This window comes from Salmo salar, chromosome ssa29, assembly GCF_905237065.1.
Source record: "Salmo salar chromosome ssa29, Ssal_v3.1, whole genome shotgun sequence".
NCBI classification, from domain to species: domain Eukaryota; kingdom Metazoa; phylum Chordata; class Actinopteri; order Salmoniformes; family Salmonidae; genus Salmo; species Salmo salar.
The window spans coordinates 11,722,490-11,739,128 of NC_059470.1; the positions used below are offsets into that span (position 1 = coordinate 11,722,490).

Below are 16,639 nucleotides of genomic sequence, written 5' to 3' on the forward strand. Positions count from 1 at the left end.
TTAAGAGTAGAGCCAACATTCAAACTTCAGTGCCAATGTCTGCCATGGGTCGGTCTCTCTCTCTGAAGTGTGAATATGGGGGATTCATGGAGATAGTTTCACTGAGACATGTAGCCTGTGGAGAAAAGGCTCTGAAGTCGTATGGAAAAGATAAGCAGATTGTTGTTGTTTTTTTGTTATGTATGCACTGAAACTGTAATCCCTAGTCAGCTGTGCAGGTGAGGTGCGGATGACGGCAGGCTTAATGGTCGATATTGCAAATAGGCTAATTGGATCTAAGATAACTGCTGTCTACAGTCATATAAATAGAACAATCCTTGGGTAATGCGAACACATCACTCTCGAACGCACGGCGCTACCAAGTCTGCTGCTTCTGTTTTCTCTCATCTCTCAAGGTAAACGTAAGTTTGTGCCATTCATCCTATAGCATGACGTGTTGTAGCTTTGCTTTCTGATTGGTTTCTGGTATGTATTAAGTAAGTAATTAGGCATGTATGTAGGCTACTATGAATGCTGGTATGTAGGATATCTGTTTGTATTGGCAATAACCAATGACTGATATTGTGGTATGAGAAAGGTATGGTGTGTTTTGTAATGTGTTTTGCTTTTGCAGTCTTCTTTCCTATGGATGATATTTTGCTCATACTGAAATGGAGATTATTGTCAGTAGGACGAAAAATCTTTTATGTAGCATTGAGTTGCTATCAGGGTTGGAGTCAATTCAATTTTAATTCCAGTCAATTCAGAAAGTAAACCAAATGTTCCTTATTGAAAAGCATAGAAGAGAATTGGAATTTCAGTGTACTTCCTGAATTGATTGGAATGGAAACAGAATTGACCCCAACCCTGGTTGCTATTCAGTTTACCATGTAGTTTACCAGCCACTATTCAGTTAACTAATTTGCATTTTAGTGGAGAGAGACAGATTATTTTAGGTATAACCCATCCCTAACATTTGAACAATAAGCATAAATAGTCTATCTAGCTATTGATTGTACCCATCCGTTGCCCTTTATGACTTCGAAATCATTGGCCTATTTTCATGACTCCTTTGAATGCTTAAGATATTTGCACCCCCTTGTGGCAGACAACGGAATCCCTTCGTCACGTCAGGTGTCTATTCAAATCCTCTTATCTGTGAAGATCAGACAAGATCAAGAATTGTAGATGAAGCAATGACTTCCGGGAAGGTTACATAAGAAGAAGTCATCACTCTAAAGCCCAATTCAAAGTCCACAGCCGCAGAGCCACGGTAATCCGGCGGCCCATTGTGACATGCCTACGGGCCAGTCAAGAGAGCACGTTTTTCTGTATTGATCTTACTTCAAGTAATAATATTTAACCAATTGGTTGTGTTTCAGAGCTGCACCTGTGAGAGTAAGCCAGTGAAGATGAGAGCACTGCTGATTCTCACCCTCTACATTTCATCTCTTGGGGTCCTGCATTGTGGCCCCGACCCCTCTCCCCCAGAAGTGAGTGAGGATGTTCTCCAGGGTGAGACCTCTTTTGAAATGTACTATACCACATGCAACTTTCATCACCTTTATCCAACATATGACGTTTAGCAAACCCTTTTATCCAAAGTGACTTACAGTAGTGCATGCAAGCATATTCATATTCCTTGAACCCACAAACCTGGCATTGCAAGGACCATACTTTACCAGGTCGATGTCACATAATGGCAATCAAATGAAATAAAATAAAATATTATTTGTCACATACGCCGAATACAACAGGTGTAGACCTTGAAATGCTTACTTTCAAGCACTTAACCAACAATGCAGTTAAAAAAACAGAGTATTTAATAAAACAAACAAAAGTAAGTATTAACACAATAAAATAACAATAACGAGGCTATATACAGGGGGTACCGGTACCGAGTCAATGTGTGGGGGTACAGGTTAGTCGAGGTAATTTGTACATGTAGGTAGGGGTAAAGTGACTATGCATAGATAATAAACAGCGAGTAGCAGCAGTGTAAAAACAAAGGGGGTGTCAATGTAAATAGTCTGGGTAGCCATTTCATTAATTGCTCAGCAGTCTTATGGCTTGGGGGTAGAAGCTGTTAAGGAGCCTTTTGGACCTAGACTTGGTGCTCTGGTACTGCTTGCCATGCAGTAGCAGAGAGAATAGTCTATGACTTGGGTGACTGGAGTTTAGGCCTTCCTCTGACACCGCCTAGTACATAGGTCCTGGATGTTAGGTATCTTGGCCCCAGTGATGTACTGGGCTGTACGCACTACCCTCTGAAGTGCCTTGCGGTCGGATGCCGAGCAGTTGCTATACCAAGCGGTGATGCAACCGGTCAGGATGCTCTCGATGGTGCAGCTGTAGAACTTTTAAAGGATCTGGGGACCCATGCCAAATCTTTTCAGTCTGCTAAGGGGGAATAGGCATTGTTGTGCCCTCTTCACAACTTTCTTGGTGTGTTTGGACCATGATAGTTTGTTGGTGATGTGGATACCAAGGAACTTGAATCTCTCGACCCGTTCCACTACAGCCCTGTCGATGTGAATGGGGGTGTGTTCGGCCCTCCTTTTCCTGTAGTCCACGATCATATCTCCTTTGTGTTGCTCACGTTGAGGGAGAGGTTGTTGTCCTGGCACCACACTGCCAGGTCTCTGACCTCCTCCCTATAGGCTGTCTCATTGTTGTCGGTGATCAGGCCTACCACCATTGTGTCGTCAGCAAACTTAATGATGGTGTTGGAGTCGTGCTTGGCCACGCAGTCGTGGGTGAACAGGGAGTACAGGAGGGGACTGAGCAGCCACCCCTGAGGGGCCTCCGTGTTGAGGATCAGCGTGGCAGATGTGTTGTGGTCTACCCTTACCACCTGGGGGCGGCCCGTCAGAAAGTTTTTGTCCAGGTGGGAAAGAGGCAGTGTGGAGTGTGATTGAGATTGCATCGTCTGTGGACCTGTGGACCTGTTGGGGTGGTATGCAAATTGGAGTGGGTCTAGGGTTTCTGGGATGATGGTGTTGATGTGAGCCATGACCAGCCTTTCAAAGCACTTCATGGCTACCTACGTGAGTGCTACGGGGCTGTAGTCATTTAGGCAGGTTACCTTCGCTTTCTTGGGCACAGGGATTATGGTGGTCTGCTTGAAACATGTAGGTATTAGAGACTCGGTCAGGGAGAGGTTGAAAATGTCAGTGAATGCACTTGCCAGTTGGTCCGTGCATGCTCTGAGTACATGTCCTGGTAATCCGTCTGGCCTATATCCAGATGTTTTCTCTGTTGGTTCTGGGTCCAGGGCTGTCGAGGGATGGTGAGCATTATGTTGATGAGGAGATGAAGAGAGCCTTGTTTGGGGTGAAGCGGATGAAGGAGGTGATGGAGAAGAACCAAGAGAAGCATGAACACCTCATGAAGACCCTCAAAGAAAGTAGCGACAAGAGGAAGGTAAGCTATTTCACAGACAAAGCAGTGCACATAAAATCATCATACAGTAACATATACAGTGCATTCAGAAAGTATTCATAGCCCTGGATTAATTTGTTTCTTCCCCTTCATCAATCCACACACAATACCCCAAAATGACAAAGCAAAAACAGGTTTGTAGAACTTTTGTCATATCCAGTTGGTAGTTACAGTCTTATCCCATCGCTGCAACTCCTGTACGGACTCGGGAGAGGCGAAGGTCGAGAGCCGTGCGTCCCTCGAAACACAACCCCGCCAAGCCTCAATGCTTCTTGGCACCATGCACGCTTAACCCGGAAGCCAGCCGAACCAATGGGTCAGAGGAAACAAAGATGAATGGAGCAAAGTACAGAGAGAATGGGTGAAACTCCCCAAATACAGGTGTGCCAAGCTTGTATCGTTATACCCAAGAAGACTTGAGGCTGTTATCGCTGCCAAAGGTTCTTCAACAAAGTACTGAGTAAAGGGTCTGAATACTTATGTAAATGTGATATTTGGAGAGTTTCTCCCATTCCTCTCTGCAGATCCTCTCAAGCTCTGTCAGGTTGTATGGGAAGCGTCGCTGCACAGCTATTTTCAGGTCTCTCTAGAGATGTTTGATCGGGTTTAAGTCCAGGCTCTAAATGGGACACTCAAGGACATTCAGAGACTTGTCCCAAAGCCACTCCTGCATTGTCTTGGCTGTGTGCTTCGGGTCATTGTCCTGTTGGAAGGTGAACCTTCATCCCAGTCTGAGGTCCTAAGCACTCTGGAGCAGGTTTTCATCAAGAATCTCTCTGTATTTTGCTCCATTCATCTTTCCTTCGATCCTGACTAGTCTCCCAGTCCCTGCCGCTGAAAAACATCCCAACAGCATGATGCTGCCACCACCATGCTTCACTGTAGGGACGGTGCCAGGTTTCCTCCAGGCGTGATGCTTGGCATTCAGGCCAAAGAGTTCAATCTTGGTTTCATCAGACTAGAGAATGTTGTTTCTCATGGTCTGAGAGTCTTTAGGTGCCTTTTGACAAACTCCAAGCGGGCTTTCATGTGCCTTTTACTGAGGAGTGGCTTCTGTCTGGCCACACCACCATAAAGGCCTGATTGGTGGAGTGCTGCAGAGATGGTTGTCTTCTGGAAGGTTCTCCCATCTCCACAGAGGAACTCTGGAGCTCTGTCAGAGTGACCATCAAGTTCTTGGTCACCTCCCTGACCAAGACCCTTTCCCCCAATTGCTCAGTTTGGCTGGGCTGCCAGCTCTAGGAAGAGTTTTGGTGAGTCCAAACTTATTCCAGAATGATGTAAGGCCACTGTGTTCTGGGGAACTTCAATGCTGCAGAAATGTTTTGGTACCCTTCCCCAGATCTGTGCCTCGACACAATCTTGTCTCGGAGTTCTACGACAATTTCTTCTACCTCATGGCTTGTTTTTTGCTCTGACATGCACTGTCAACTGTGGGACCTTATATAGACAGGTGTGTGCCTTTCCAATTCATGTCCAATCAATTGAATTTTCCACAGGTGGACTCCAATCAAGTTCCAAACTTCTTCCATTTAAGAATGATGGAGGCCACTGTGTTCTTGGGGACCAAAATGCTGCAGATCTGACTTCCCCATACACAGAAACCCATCACATATTTTCTGCCTCATAAAAAAAGTCTCATACAGAGACCACAAAGCAGTCACTGAGTTGTGGATGTGGACTTAAGGAGGGCGTAGATGTACAATTGAAAAAAAACTGTTTTTGCATTGTCATTATGGGGTATTGTGTGTAGATTGATGAGGGGGAAAAAATGTTTTAATCACTTTTAGAATAAGGCTGTAACGTAACAAAATGTGGAAAAAGTCAAGGGGTCTGAATACTTTCCGAAGGCACTGTATAAGGTACCACGATAATAACAAATCACAGATTATTATCTGCATATGATTTAGGCAGTGAAAGATAGCACTTGGTTGAACACACCACATCATTTAAGGCACGAGCCGATTTGTGTTAATGTAACTCTATTAAGCACATGTACAAATATGTAAGTTATGCTCTTCCCCGGGGATGAGAATGTCCTCCAAATGAATAAATAACGTCATATCTGATTATATCATCAATAAAATAAACCCCACTGTAAGAAATGAATCCACAGTGAAAGATTGGAGTCCAAACAGCATTAGTCACCCTGAATCTAACGGCCTCTGTCCCAAATGGCACCCTATTCCCTATATATTGCATAGGGTTTAGGGTACCATTTGGGATGCAAACAGGCTCTTCTACATACACTGACACCAACGATCTGACTTCCCCATACACAGACACCCATCACATATTTTCTGCCTCATAAAAAAAAGCTCATACAAAGCAGATAGTGAGTTGTGGATGTGGACCTAAGGAGGGCGTAGAGTACAGCCCAGTCAGGATTAATAGGCTGACTGTAGATTTATCTCTGTGTTCTGCATTCGTTCAGAAGGGAGGGTACTGTGAGCCAGGGCCTAGGAGGACCGCTGAGCTGAAGGGGCCTCAGAACCACATCCTCCTCTTTCTCTCCTCATTGACCACACATTCACCCTACACACTGACAGAGATTAGTACAGAGGTAACCAGGAAGAAATGGAGAGGGTACAAGGACCATTAGGCATGGTTATATTAAAATGCAGCACAATACTTTTTCATAGTTATGATCATTGAAATGTGGTTCCATTAAGTCTGTCCAGTTGATCTTGCCTGTTAATACCTATAAAGAACACCCCAGTTTGCTATTGAATTTACAATTTTGGCTGCGTTTTAGTTCCCAATATGGTCTATTCCAGAGTGAAGTTTCCTCTAGGTACAGATCTAGGATCAGCTTCTCCTCTCCCAAGCCTAACCATAACCATTAGTGGGGGGGAAATGCAAAACGGACCCAAGATCTGCATCTAAGGGCAACTACACCTTACTCTTTATTTTACTGAAGGGGGCAGTGCAACTGGCCACAGAGGCGGAGCTAAAGCTTCAGAAGGCGGAGGAGCAGTGCCATGATACGCTAAGGACATCATTTATGGAGTGTCGACCCTGCCTGGAAGACACGTGTAAGACATTTTACACCTCCACCTGCCGAAGAGGCTTCTCCTCCTTCTCTTTCAAAGTAAGGCCTTTATCTCTGCCTTCAAGGCCCCTTACACATCCACGGCTGCATCGACCCATGTCTTATCAAGTAGGCCCAAGATTGGTACAAATTCAGCTCCATTTAGGTATTTGGTTCTCTTCTGCTCACAGGTTGACGAGTTCTTCAGGAAGTTATCCTCCCAACTGGAAACTCCAGACCAGGTTGTCAATCAGAACCAAGATAACCTGAACCAGACCCAGAACTCAGACGATCCAGATCTTGAGCTGGTGCGGCTGAATGCCTCCTTCAGTCAGATGCAAGGGAAAATGAGCTCCCTGCACAACCGGAGCACAGAGCTGGTCAACAAGATGCACCAAGAGTTTGGCCATGGCTTCTGGGTGGCCTTCACCACTAAGCTGAAACCCAAGCCCCTCTCCCCGACACAGGAGTCCCCTAGTGGGGGCTTCTTCATGGGCATGGGCCGCCTTGGCAGCATGGGCCTAGATGATGTGCTGGAGGAAGTATATGACTTTGGCCGAGCGGTAGTGGAAGACTTCAGCGATGCAATGACAGATGTCCTGGACGAGATGCAGGAGGCTGTAGATGAGGAGTCTTGGCAGCAGAGAGGTATCCAATGATAATAGCCATTCGATACACATTCAGACTACTGGTAAATTTGATCGTTATCAGATTTGTCAGGAAATACAGTATCTATTTCATATACCATTCATATACCATTATATAATGTTGAGATTTAAAGATCTAAGTACTATAGTCAAAGATTGTATAGTATGAAGATGCCTAGAAACTGCTCCTCCAATATAAATCCCAGATTGCGCTTGTAGGCGATGTCATGGCAATGTTGGCTAGCTAAGCTCATGCGCATAACACTGTATCATCGTGCTCATGTGCAGGCCGTCAAATCAGGGGCACTCCTTCATCACTTTCATGAGGTTGGAGTAATAACATGTTCAGCTACGTAAGACATTGACTCGAATCTAGTTTGTGCCTTTAGATTTAGAGACAAAATAACAACGAAGGAAGAATTGATCATTTCTCCCATTGACTTCCCAAACCATTGTTGTTGTCTCTCTAATATGATACAGCTCTGATTATGTTTTCCTGTGTGCTGTGCCCCTTTCCAAAAACACAGAGTCATTCCCTAGCTGGAGCTGGGTCCCAGTTCCTTTCCCAGACATGTATCTCTGCAGACAGCTCCGCAGGCAGGCAGCAGAGTGCTGGCAGCTGCAGAGACTGTGCGAGTCCTGTCAGGACACTTTGGTGAAAGGTAAATATTGACGCTCATTATTGAACTCTCATTTAATTAAAAGGTTTCCTGTCCTATTGGAACACATGGTTCAAATTACACATTGCGCCCCCTTGGGGATTCCCATGAAATGGTGTTCTACAGTCTAGATTCTAGACTGTTAACTTAAGTGTTTGAACCATGCCTGTAACAGAGTTGGTCTCAATTTGCAAATCACTAGCTTTTCTAGTGTAATTAGCTAAGACAGGGACAGGTAAGGAAGCTATACTGTTAAGCAAGCACAGTGTTATAGGGGAGAATGGGGTAAGTTGAGCAAAATGGGTAAGTTGAACTACCCTTGTTTCTAGGAAACCATACACAAAATGTCTAATTTCACCAAATAGGAAGAGGTTGTCAATTCATGGAGTTTGTGAAGGAAGAAACCACATGGAAAAAGTGGTAGCAAGTTAGGTCCAAAAACTGATTTTCACCAAGTCTAATTAATTTATTGTGTTAGAGGTTTCATGATGCTTGTATCTAAACCAAAGTAGATCATTTAAAGATTGTTCTATAGATCAGTTGTGGTCTCTAGAAACTTAAATATGAGGTCCTAAACCTAGCATGAAATTGCTTCCTTGTAACTGTGTGGGTGTCACAACTGTCTTCGTCCTCGGACGAAACAGAGAAGTCCTCGTCTGAGAAAGTAGACCAATACGCAGCGGAGTTCGTGTTCATCTTTGAATTTAATTCAACAAGAATGTGAACACTATACAAAAACAAGAAACACGACAGTACAGTCTTGTAGGCTATACTAAACGCAGTGCAAAAACAACTACCTACAAAACACAAAGACAAACACACCCTCCTATATAGGACTCGCAATCAAAGGCAACTCAACACACCTGCCTTCAATTGGGAGTCCAACCCCAATTAACTATACATAGAACCACAGACATAGACCAGTGACAAACCCCATACATCAACTCCCCTCTGCCACGTCCTGACCAAACTACAATAACCAAATATCCTCTATACTGGTCAGGACATGACAGTACCCCCCCTCAAAGGAGCAGCTCCGGAATGCACCTACACAAAACACAGAAATAAAACCCAAAACAACAACAAAAAAATCCCCTAAACAACAAGGGAGGGAAGGGAGGATGCCGTCAACGACGCCACTGTGCTACACCCCCCCCTCCCCAACCCACCTATATAGAAGGCGGCTCAGGTGCGGGACGTAGACCTCGCTCCACTTTCGGCGTCGCCCACTTAGGTGGCGTCGATGGCTGCGCCGGGCAGACGGACCGCTCGGGCTGGGCCGGAGGACAGGCGGGCCGCTCGGGCTGGGCCGGAGGACAGGCGGGCCGCTCGGGCTGGGCCGGAGGACAGGCGGGCCGCTCTGGGCAGGCGGGCCGCTCTGGCTGATCCGGGCAGGCGGGCCGCTCTGGCTGATCCGGGCAGGCGGGCAGCTCTGGCTGATCCGGGCAGGCGGGCAGCTCTGGCTGATCCGGGCAGGCGGGCAGCTCTGGCGACTCCTGACTGGCGAGGCTGGGCTGACGCACTAGATGCCTGATGTGTGGGGCTGGTAATGGACGTGCCAGCCTGGAGACACGAACCTCAAGGCTAGTGCGTGTAGCGGGGAACACTGGACCGTAGAGGCGCACTGGCGGTCTCGAGCGCAGGGTTGGCATCACCCCTTCAGGCTCGATGCTCACTCTTCCTTGGCACATGCGGGGCGCTGGTACTGTGCGTACCGGCCTGAAAATACCAGGCCTCACACAGCCCCTACCCCAAAGCACGGGACCTGTCCAGTCTGTCTCTGCCCCACAAGGGTACGGGGAGCTGGCCTGGGGCTCCATTCTCGCCCGCCAAACAGCCGTTGTGCCCCCCCCAAAAATTATTGGGGCTGCCTCTCGGGCTCCCTTACCCGCCGTGTTCCCCAGTCCTCGCCAGAATTCCTCCGCTGCTTGGTCCTGGTATGGTGGGTAGTTCTGTCACAACTGTCTTCGTCCTCAGACGAAACAGAGAAGTCCTTGTTTGAGAAAGTAGACCAATACGCAGCGGAGTTCGTGTTCATCTTTGAATTTAATTAATCAAGAATGTGAACACTATACAAAAACAAGAAACACGACAGTACAACAGTCTTGCAGGCTATACAAAACGCAGTGCAAAAACAACTACCCACAAAACACAAAGACAAACACACCCTCCTATATAGGACTCTCAATCAAGGGCAACTCAACACACCTGCCTTCAATTGGGAGTCCAACCCGAATTAACTATACATAGAACCACAGACATAGACCAGTGACAAACCCCATACACATACATCAACTCCCCTCTGCCACGTCCTGACCAAACTACAATAACCAAATATCCTCTATACTGGTCAGGACGTGACAGTGGGCTAATATAGTCAAAATGTTTGCCTTGGGGTAAATTGAGCCAATGGCAAGTTGAAATTGAAGTGTTTTTGTCCCAGGCAAGGCATTATCGCTGGGATATGAGGTAACAACAGGGCCTGGCCTATGTTAAAAGTGTTTTAAAAAGTGTTTAAAAAAAGTTAAACCTGTGTTAATAGCTGCTTAAAATTATTAAAAGACAAAAATGTGATTGTGTTGAATTGTGTTTGGGAAAGAAAGATAGACATGGTTTTAAAAGGTAGTGATAATATTACATTTAGTACAGAAAGTAGGCGGCTTAACATACCCTGTCCAGCGGTAATGTTTACATAAATTCTGATTATTTCCAGGGATACACAACATCCTGACATACAGTATATGTAGACATCTTTGTTAGAAAGAATACTATATTTCCCTTGACAGAGTGATGCTGAATGTAAGAAATGTCAACATTTTCCCCACTCCCCCCTATCTGTATCATGTTCCCCCAGAGTGTCCCAGTGTTAGGGAACTCCACTCTGCGCTGGAGGAGACCTACCTGCTGCTCAACACGTCTCGTCTGCAGTATGAGGAGATGCTGCAGGTGGTCCAGAAACACACGGATGATACACACACCTGGCTCAACACCATGGAGGCCAAATATGGCTGGGTGACGCAGCTCACCAATGGCACCCTGGGTCCTCAGCACATCTTTGGTGTGAGCGCGGTAAGTTCACAGTACACACGTAAATGGTTGTCCTTATGTACCTCCGATGATGATGATGCTGTTGATGATGATTTCAGCCCTTTAGAAAAAAACAAATATTATTCTTATGATTACCGTGTTGTTATATGTTTTCAGGTGGTTCTACAGTTGAGGGATAACGGGTTTAAAGGTGACACCAGAGTGGTGTTGAACATCCTGAACTCTCCTTCATTAACCCTCTCCGTCCCAGCAGAGCTAGAGGTGCAGGACTCTGCCTTCATTCAGTATGTGGTCCAAGAGGCCCTGGCCCACTACAAACAGTCAAAGGTAAGTATAAAGTCTGCAGCTGGGCAAAACATACATGCCATGATTACAGTACCCAGACAATTCCTTATAATTTACATGTCTCATACAGTATGTTATAGGCCCAAGCTAGTTATAAATGCCAAAGTAATGGGTTGTATCCTGCATTGTTTCTGATCCTTTCACAGATATGAAGTAATCCGAGGATTTTGCAAGCTGTGCTATTTATAAGACTCAATTTGCCATTGTGTGTCTACCAGTTCCTTGGAATGGAGCATTATGTTTAAGGTTGTATGCAACATTAGGTCGAGCTATGAGCTATACTCTACACACTAAGTGATGGAATAAAAAAAATTTAAGCAAACATGCTTACGTGTTTGATGAACTTTTACATTTAACTGATGATTAAACTGTGACTGTGAACATTTCCATGGTTCATTTTTTATTTATGTTCATACATCACTCGCTTCGGATAAATACCCCCCCCCCCCAAACAAGGTGTAAAGTATGAATTTCGCGGCATATAGAGAGGCGGGGATTACATTTTGCGCGTTTTTTTCCAATCTCCCATTGGTCCAGTTGTAAAACCAAGACGCTCGCTTGCCCTCGTCTCTTACTTGATTGGAGTTATATCTTCTATGTAGGCGTGTCTTTGAGAGGACAACCAAAATAAACCGGCAAATTTTAAATTTGACAAAGGAGTTGAAGAAGGTAACCAGTGCATGAATTGTGTCAGTATTGTTTTTGTGAAACTAACCAACAAAATGCCTGCTACTTCTGACATACACACAGCCGCACCTAGTAAGAACGAGGAGCCTAAGAAAGCAGATAGTCAGGTGGGACAAAGTTCGTTCTCTCTCTTATGTGATGAACGCGGGTATCTGAACCAATGTGAATACATTTTGCAACATGGACATCGAAAGGGAGACCGAACAGGAACGGGGGTCATCTCAGTTTTCGGTTCACAAACGAGATACAGTCTCCGGGGTAAGTCGATTTAACTAATGTTCAGTATGTGTTGGAAGTTGTGCGTTGCCTGTTAAAACAAGTCAATGCACGATTAAAACATTTTTCCGCCATGGCGGGAATTGCATAACCTAAGTTGAACGTTACCTCCTTAAACTGGCTTTGCATGGGACCTCTGTTCAAATGACTAGCTTTTTTTTTTTTTCGTTTATCATTCCAGATCAGTTTCCTTTGCTGACGACGAAAAGGGTTTTCTGGAAAGGAATTCTCGAAGAACTACTGTGGTTTATCAAAGTAAGAATGAAGCCAGGTCTTCCGAAATAATGCACCAGTGACCACGTTTACATGCACACCAATATCCCGATATTATTCGGAATACTCAAGTATTCTGTTTTTGAATTGACTAATATTAACATATCCCCTTAACAATAACCCGGAAAAGTTTGTATTCCGGTTATGTGAAACCAGGATAAAATGCCTAGGATATGCTGATTTTTAGACGGGAAACTGGCATGCATAGCCTAGTGGTTAGTTAGTGTTGGACTAGTAACCGAAATGTTGCAAGTTCAAATCCCCGAGCTGACAAGGTACACATCTGTCGTTCTGCCCCTGAACAAGGCAGTTAACCCACTGTTCCTAGGCCGCCATTGAAAATAAGAATTTGTTCTTAACTTACTTGCCTAGTTAAATAAAGGAGAAAAATAATAAAATGTAAACAACTTATTCGGTTTAGTGTTTGTCGCGGTCTGCGCAGGCTCAGTTGCAGGCTCAGTTGCATAAATCGCGCCATCGTCGCACAACACCCTAGACTGCTAACACATGATTCAAACGTCATCGCACAACACCATAGACTGTTGGCAGTCTGGTGACGTTTCCATCTGATTGTCAAACAGTAGGTTACCTGTGCAGTTAGAGCCACCATAATAATGCCATTTATTTTGCTGATACTCCATACTGGACCTTAATGCATACTGGCTACTTTCACCCGCAATATTTAACTACATTTGTTAGGCCATTTGTTTGTCAACTATAGTTAAATACATGCAGCTTCTCTTCTGTCATAACTTGTTGCGCTAGAAGACTAGTGCTCACCAAAACAATAACGTCATGCATCGATAGAATGAACGCATTAATCTAGTTAACACCGGTGGGGTTGTCTGTTTCGTTTAGGAACCGGGAGAAAACGCAATAATTCCAAAACAGTGGAAAGGTTGGACCTGTGTATAATGTCCAATGCCATCAGTTTGATGGTTTTAAGGAAATTAAAAGCTGAGACCGATGAAACGCGTTTATGAGAAGACTTCGGTTCGTCTGGGACATGTTTTATGTGGTTGAAATGCTGTGTGTGCATAAGTGTCGAAGATAACACTTTACATGCCCTTTCGCATTTTCTCGAGATGCTGAAAAAAATATTTCTCCACTCCTGTTGCCAAGAAAATTATAATTTGTTGTATCCATTTTACTGCAAGAAATGCATAATTCTGCAGAGTTAATATTATATTACCCTACACATGAAAGGTTATAGGCCTACAGTCAGTGTCCATACTTCAGTTACTGTTCCATTTAACCCATATGAAATTCAATTAGGAATATTCTGTTTTCACGGATACAGGGATACTCGTGAACAGGATATCAAATATTAACAGATATTCCTGAATAAGATCTTAAGTGAGATATGAGCTACTATCCGGAATACTGTGTGCACGTAAACGTGGTCACTGTTATAATGCATTGAATTTAATGTGCCAGTGCCTATACACACTTGCATACTATTTCCACTAGATGGTGCGCCATACCAATACATCGGGCAGTGAAGTTGACAGATCTTGTTCTGTGTGTTTGCTGTAGGGCTCAACAAATGCTAAGGAGCTCACAGAGAAAGGGGTGAGGATCTGGGACGCAAATGGATCGAGACAGTTCCTGGACAAAATGGGGTTTACAGACCGGGAGGAGGGAGACTTGGGACCCGTGTATGGTTTCCAGTGGAGGCACTATGGTGCAGAATACAGCGACATGCACAAAGGTACATCACCCTGACACTGATATGGTGTTGTAGGATTATGTTGAGTGTTTCAATCCAACCAATTTTAACTGTAGTGCTTAATTCTCTTGCATAATACTTCACTTTATAGATTACACAGGACAAGGTGTTGACCAACTACAGAAGGTTATTGACACTATCAAGACTAATCCAGAAGACAGGAGAATCATCATGTGTGCATGGAACCCCAAGGGTATTTGACAAAAATATTCCATCCTGATTTTGCATAGGCCTAGATATTACATTTGCAGTAATGATTTCACTGTGTATTCCACACTTAACAGTCAGTGTTGGTTTGTATCGCTCACACCCGCTCCTGTGCTGTTCCCAGACCTGCCCCACATGGTGCTGCCCCCCTGCCATGCCCTGTGCCAGTTCTATGTCATTGATGGGGAGTTGTCGTGCCAGCTGTACCAGCGCTCGGGGGACATGGGCTTGGGAGTGCCCTTCAACATCGCCAGCTACGCCCTCCTCACCTACATGATCGCCCACATCACAGGACTCAAGGTGGGGCAAACACTGGTTTAAACTCCCTACTCTCAACACCTCCCTTCCTTTGACTCAAAGAAATGATGATATTTTAACCTTTTAATAAGAGGTGTAGTAAAACAAGAGATTTCTTGCCTTTTTCCCTTTAGCCTGGGGACTTTGTGCACACTCTGGGAGATGCTCACATCTACAGCAACCACATCGAACCCCTCAAAGTGCAGGTAGGTTCATGACCGATACAGCAACACGGGCAACTTTGGCGTTGAGATATACACTGCAGTGACAGGTGTGTAATGCTACGGCCAATGAGATGTATACATGCATACAGTGCCAGTCAAAAGTTTGGCCACGCCTACTCATTCAAGGGTTTTTCTTAATTTTTTACTATTTTCTACAATGTAATAATATTGTGCATTTTGATGTTGTCCGTCAACGGATGACTCCCATTTTAAGAACCATTGTCTCGATCTATAGTTTTCGGACACGTCTGGCCACAGCCTAAACGTGATGACTCTTCCCTTACAGCTCCAGAGAGAGATTCGGCCCTTCCCCAAGCTGAAGCTACTCCGGACGGTTGAGAAAATAGATGACTTCCGTGCAGAAGACTTTGAGATTGTTGACTACAATCCCCACCCCACCATCAAAATGCAGATGGCAGTTTAAATGGGCTTCAATGAACTAATATATGTGTGGATGTTGTTGGTTTTTTTTGTAAATAAAGTTCAATACTTTCTGAAGGCACTGTATCTATGTCAGTCTGTGTGCCTCTCTCTGTATGTTCCTATAGTTGTGCGCAGCATTATGAGGTTTACTGCATCCAATGGCGTAACTAGATTTACCAGTGTGTCCAATCATTTGCTGTATGAGGCTTCACTGGCGAATGTCATCCTCTAGGTCAGCCCCCACAGTCTTGCACTAAATGATGGATGGACCAAGTTCAAAGTGATGGTGGGGGCTGACCTAGAGGATGACATTCACCAGTGAAGTCTCATACCGCAGATGATTGGACCCAACAACACAGGTAAATCTAATCTGTTACGCCATTGGATGCAGTAAACATAATGCAGTTGATTGGACCAATTCATCCTGCAGCCAATTGTCTTCTGTTTTAAGATGATCGATGCCAACCAGAGGTTGGACGTGGGGGACCAGGCTGGGTGAGTACAAAGCCATGTGGATCGAAGAGCCCACCTCCCCTGACAACATCCTGGGACATGCTTCCATCTCCAAGGTGATAAGGGGAAGTGAGAAGGATCTGAGGCCTGGGCTCTTTCTGAATTTGTCTTTGTGATTCCTCATCTTATTTCCTCACTTCCTTCTCAACTGTTGGAGAAGGTCCCTCCCCCTGGACCTTCAAAAAGTTTTTTTTAAATATATTTGCAAATTTATTAGACTAAAACAGAAATGCCTTTATTTACATACGTTTTTAAGACCCTTTGCAATGAGACTTGAGTAACTACAATGGTGTTGATCCATCCTCAGTCTTTTCATATCACAGCCATTAAACTAACTGTTTTAAAGTCAAATCAAATCTTATGTCACATGTGCTGAATACATCAGGTTACCATGCACCAAATACAACCTTACCGTATAATGTTTACTTATAGGCCTCTTGGTGAAATCCGTGAGCACTTTCCTTCCTCTCCGGCAACTGAGTTAAGGATATCTATATCGTTGTAGTGACTGGCTGTATTGAAACACTATCCCAAGTGTAATTAACTTCACCATGCTCAAAGGGATATTCAATGAGATTCAATTAACCCATTTACCAATAGGTGCCCTTTGCAAGGCATTGGAAAACCTCCCTGGTCTTTGTGGTTGAGTCTGTTTGAAATTCACTGCTTGACTGAGGGATCTCACAGATAATGTGTGGAGTACAGAGATGAGGTAATCATTCAATAGAGTGATTCTATGCAACTTGTTAAGCACATGTTTTTCTCCTGAACTTATTTAGGCTCGCCATAAAGGGTTTAAATACTTATTGACTCAAGACATTTCAGCTTTTCAATTATTAATTTGTAAACATTTCTAAAAA

General features: G+C 44.5%; 2 protein-coding genes across 6 annotated transcripts; both read left to right on the plus strand.

Annotated features, from left to right (window-relative positions):
• The first annotated feature begins 322 nt into the window (after positions 1-322).
• Positions 323-11,535, plus strand: clul1 (clusterin-like 1 (retinal)). Of its 5 annotated transcripts, none has more exons than XM_014180758.2 (9): positions 323-395; positions 1,362-1,494; positions 3,254-3,402; positions 6,341-6,511; positions 6,643-7,099; positions 7,626-7,760; positions 10,612-10,826; positions 10,962-11,132; positions 11,297-11,535. In XM_014180758.2, the coding sequence occupies exons 2-9, from the start codon at positions 1,392-1,394 to the stop codon at positions 11,300-11,302; spliced, it is 1,407 nt and encodes a 468-aa protein (XP_014036233.1). In that variant the 5' UTR covers positions 323-395; positions 1,362-1,391; the 3' UTR covers positions 11,303-11,535. The 5 variants fall into 5 exon arrangements, with proteins under 5 accessions (XP_014036233.1, XP_045566952.1, XP_045566953.1 ...); XM_045710996.1 differs by having other exon boundaries at positions 364-401; positions 1,362-1,472; XM_045710997.1 differs by having other exon boundaries at positions 378-395; positions 1,362-1,472.
• A 271-nt stretch (positions 11,536-11,806) lies between these two features.
• tyms (thymidylate synthetase) lies at positions 11,807-15,339 on the plus strand. Its single transcript, NM_001141243.1, is given in 7 exon segments — positions 11,807-12,095; positions 12,295-12,368; positions 13,923-14,097; positions 14,207-14,308; positions 14,447-14,622; positions 14,754-14,825; positions 15,130-15,339. Coding segments are annotated over 7 exon segments (1,002 nt in total). The 5' UTR covers positions 11,807-11,830; the 3' UTR covers positions 15,268-15,339.
• The last annotated feature ends 1,300 nt before the right edge of the window (positions 15,340-16,639 follow it).

Coding starts and splice junctions, on each gene's coding strand:
- clul1 (XM_014180758.2), top strand. CDS start 1,392: ATGAGAGCACTGCTGATTCTCACCCTCTACATTTCATCTCTTGGGGTC. Junction 3,403..6,340: donor AAAGTAGCGACAAGAGGAAG/GTAAGCTATTTC, acceptor ATTTTACTGAAG/GGGGCAGTGCAACTGGCCAC. Junction 6,512..6,642: donor TCTCCTCCTTCTCTTTCAAA/GTAAGGCCTTTA, acceptor TTCTGCTCACAG/GTTGACGAGTTCTTCAGGAA.